The sequence below is a fragment of the Austrofundulus limnaeus genome, unplaced genomic scaffold, assembly GCF_001266775.1.
Source record: "Austrofundulus limnaeus strain Quisiro unplaced genomic scaffold, Austrofundulus_limnaeus-1.0 Scaffold1858, whole genome shotgun sequence".
NCBI lineage: Eukaryota > Metazoa > Chordata > Actinopteri > Cyprinodontiformes > Rivulidae > Austrofundulus > Austrofundulus limnaeus.
In genome coordinates this window covers 30,127-32,712 of record NW_013954260.1, presented here as the reverse complement: position 1 = coordinate 32,712, position 2,586 = coordinate 30,127, and the positions used below count along the sequence as shown (strand labels likewise).

Sequence of the window (2,586 nt, the reverse complement as noted above, 5' to 3'; positions counted from 1 at the left end):
GTTTTAGCCATCATGACTTCACCATTTGTCTGTAATTTCAACTGTTTGGACTTTTTTTCAGCTTCATTCTAACTGAAGCTTTTTATTTTTATTTCTGCTAATTTCAGCCGTTTGTTGAAAGTTTAGCCAATTTAAACTTTTAAGTCAAAGTTTTTGTTATAATTTTAGCTTCTTGCTGTTTAAATAATCAATCATGATCATTTTGTTTCTTTGCTCATTTCAGACACTTTTGGTTTCAGCAGTTTTTGTTAGTTTTAGTTAATTTGAACTTTTAACCTTAAATGAACCTTTTCGTGATAATTCAGCCTGTTTCTTACTGCTTTATATTTTTGTATATTTTAGCTCTTTTTTCTGCTAATTTCATCTGTTTTAGCTAATTTACAACAAACTGCACCTTTTTACTTTTCTAACGTGACCTCTTTGTTCTCTCTGAACTGGTGAAATGATTTTTTATTTTAATGTCAAACATTAGCAGTTTTTTTTCTGTTTTAGTTCTTAAGTCAAAGTTTCAGCTGTTTTCATTTGTTAAATTCACATTTTGTTGTTTCTTGCAACTTTTTTCTGCTTTTTAAACTGTTTTGCTTACATGTCTGCTGGTTTTAGCGACATTTCTGTTCAATAATTCAGATTTTTGACACAATTTCTTGTTTTTTTTTTCGTGTTTTCCTTTCAGCTAAAATCAGCGGCTCTAATTTAACTCACATTTTCAGCGATAAGCTTTCAAACTGTGTTTACAAAGTAAAACTTATTTTCTAGTTGGAATCAGTGGAACACAAAAAGCCACCCTGATAATCTTAGTTTTTGTCAGTGAACTGATGCTGCAGTGCAGCTGGGTGGTAGCTGAGAGTCATCCTTTATTTAAAACTCTGACAGTTATTAAATGTAAAGTTTTATAAACATTAAGAGTGTGTGTGAGCATCAGAGGTCCAGTCCGGGATGGAGAAGGTCTTGGACTGTCTCCTCTGCCCTCCGATGCTGTAGTCCACGTGCACACACACGTGTCTCGCGCTGTCCTCTGACGGGAACATGTGGACCTCCCCGCACACCGGAGTGTCCTGGACCACCGGCACCGGGGCGTCCAGGTACAGCACGGCCTGCTTCCAGTGGGTCTCCGGTTGGAAGGGGGACGTGGACAGGACCAGCGGCTGCGGACCGTCCGCGCACGGGAAGCTGACCGTGAAGTACACGCAGAGCGCGTTCACGGCCGCCGCGCCGAACGCCTGGCACCGGAACGCGCCGCGCACCGACCGCAYCTCCTCCGCGGTCACCGAGCGCAGGTCCAGCTCGGCGAACCGGGCCGGGTGGGACAGCACGTCCTCCCCGGCCACCGCGCTCACGTTCACGTCCGAGTTCTTGATGCACTTCCGGGCGAAGTCGGCCATGCAGGACATGTCCACCCCGTGCTGCTCCTTCACGGTGAACCAGAAGTCCAGGCGCTCCTCCGCCACCGGGTCGCTGACCGGAGCGATGTACAGCTCGGCCCGGTTCGGCAGGATCAGGCCGCCGGGCTTCAGCCAGCGGTCCCGCGCGTGCASCACCGACGTCAGCATGGACTCGTGCAGCAGCGCGTAGCCCATCCACTCGCTCACGATCACGTCCACCTGCTCCGGCAGGTCCGCGGCCTCCACCGTGCCCCGGATGACCTCCACCCGGTCCTGCACCTGGTTCTGGGCCACGATCCTCTCCGCCTGCTCGGCTATGGAGCAGGCCTCCACGGCGAACACCCTCCTCGCGCCGGCCTGCGCGCAGAAGATGCTCAGAACGCCGGTTCCCGCTCCCACGTCCAGAACCACTTTGRCCCGGATCAGCTCGCTGTTCCTGAAGATGGCGGTCCGGTAGGCGCTGGTCCGGACGTGGTCCGCTATCATCTCTTCGTGGATCGTCACATCGGAGTAGCTGTCGAAATAAAGCCTCTCCTGACGACTTTTATCTAATTTTCTCTTCTTCCCAGCAGCGCGAGACATCTTGTTTCTAATGTTTTCTTTCTTCACTTCCGCGTTAACACAACTGGGATTTGTAGTTTTTTACAGCGCCTGCTAACAGCGCGCTAACGTCGCGTGAACTACAACTCCCATAAACACGACGCGTCAGGTGCGTTTAAGGTCAGGTGAAAAGTGGGAAATTTGAGTTCTTAGAGAAAAATGTAGCAGCTGAAGAGAAAAAAGACTTTTAAAAACCTTACGTTCATTGTTGTATAAAGTACCTCAAAGTCATACTTGAGTAAAAGTACAAACATCTTATCATAAAAATATTTTGGTAAAAGTTAAAGTCTTCTTTAAGAATATTACTTGAGTAAAAGTCTTAAAAGTTGCTGATGTTTTTTTTGTTCTTAAGTAGTAAAAGTATTATGTAAATGTGAGCAGTTAGATTTTCCAAAATGACATTTATTAGGAGGTGACTTCAAAAAACCAAAAAACTTTTATTTCTAACAGCGTGTAGCTGTGATGGACTGTGTACAATGTCAGAATGGTACATATTTATGCTTACCAGTGGTGTCACTAGGCCTATTTTAGGGGGGCTAGAGCCCCCCTAAAATACTTTAAAGCCCCCCTAAATTATTTTGGTGTAAAAAAAAATTTTTTTTAC

At 45.8% G+C, this 2,586-nt stretch overlaps 1 protein-coding gene across 1 annotated transcript; it reads right to left on the bottom strand.

The window, feature by feature from the left end:
* Positions 1–827: 827 nt before the first annotated feature.
* On the bottom strand, positions 828–2,086 carry prmt6 (protein arginine methyltransferase 6). The gene has a single exon (XM_014033825.1). The coding sequence runs from the start codon at positions 1,962–1,964 to the stop codon at positions 900–902; it is 1,065 nt and encodes a 354-aa protein (XP_013889279.1). The 5' UTR covers positions 1,965–2,086; the 3' UTR covers positions 828–899.
* Between the last annotated feature and the right edge of the window lie 500 nt (positions 2,087–2,586).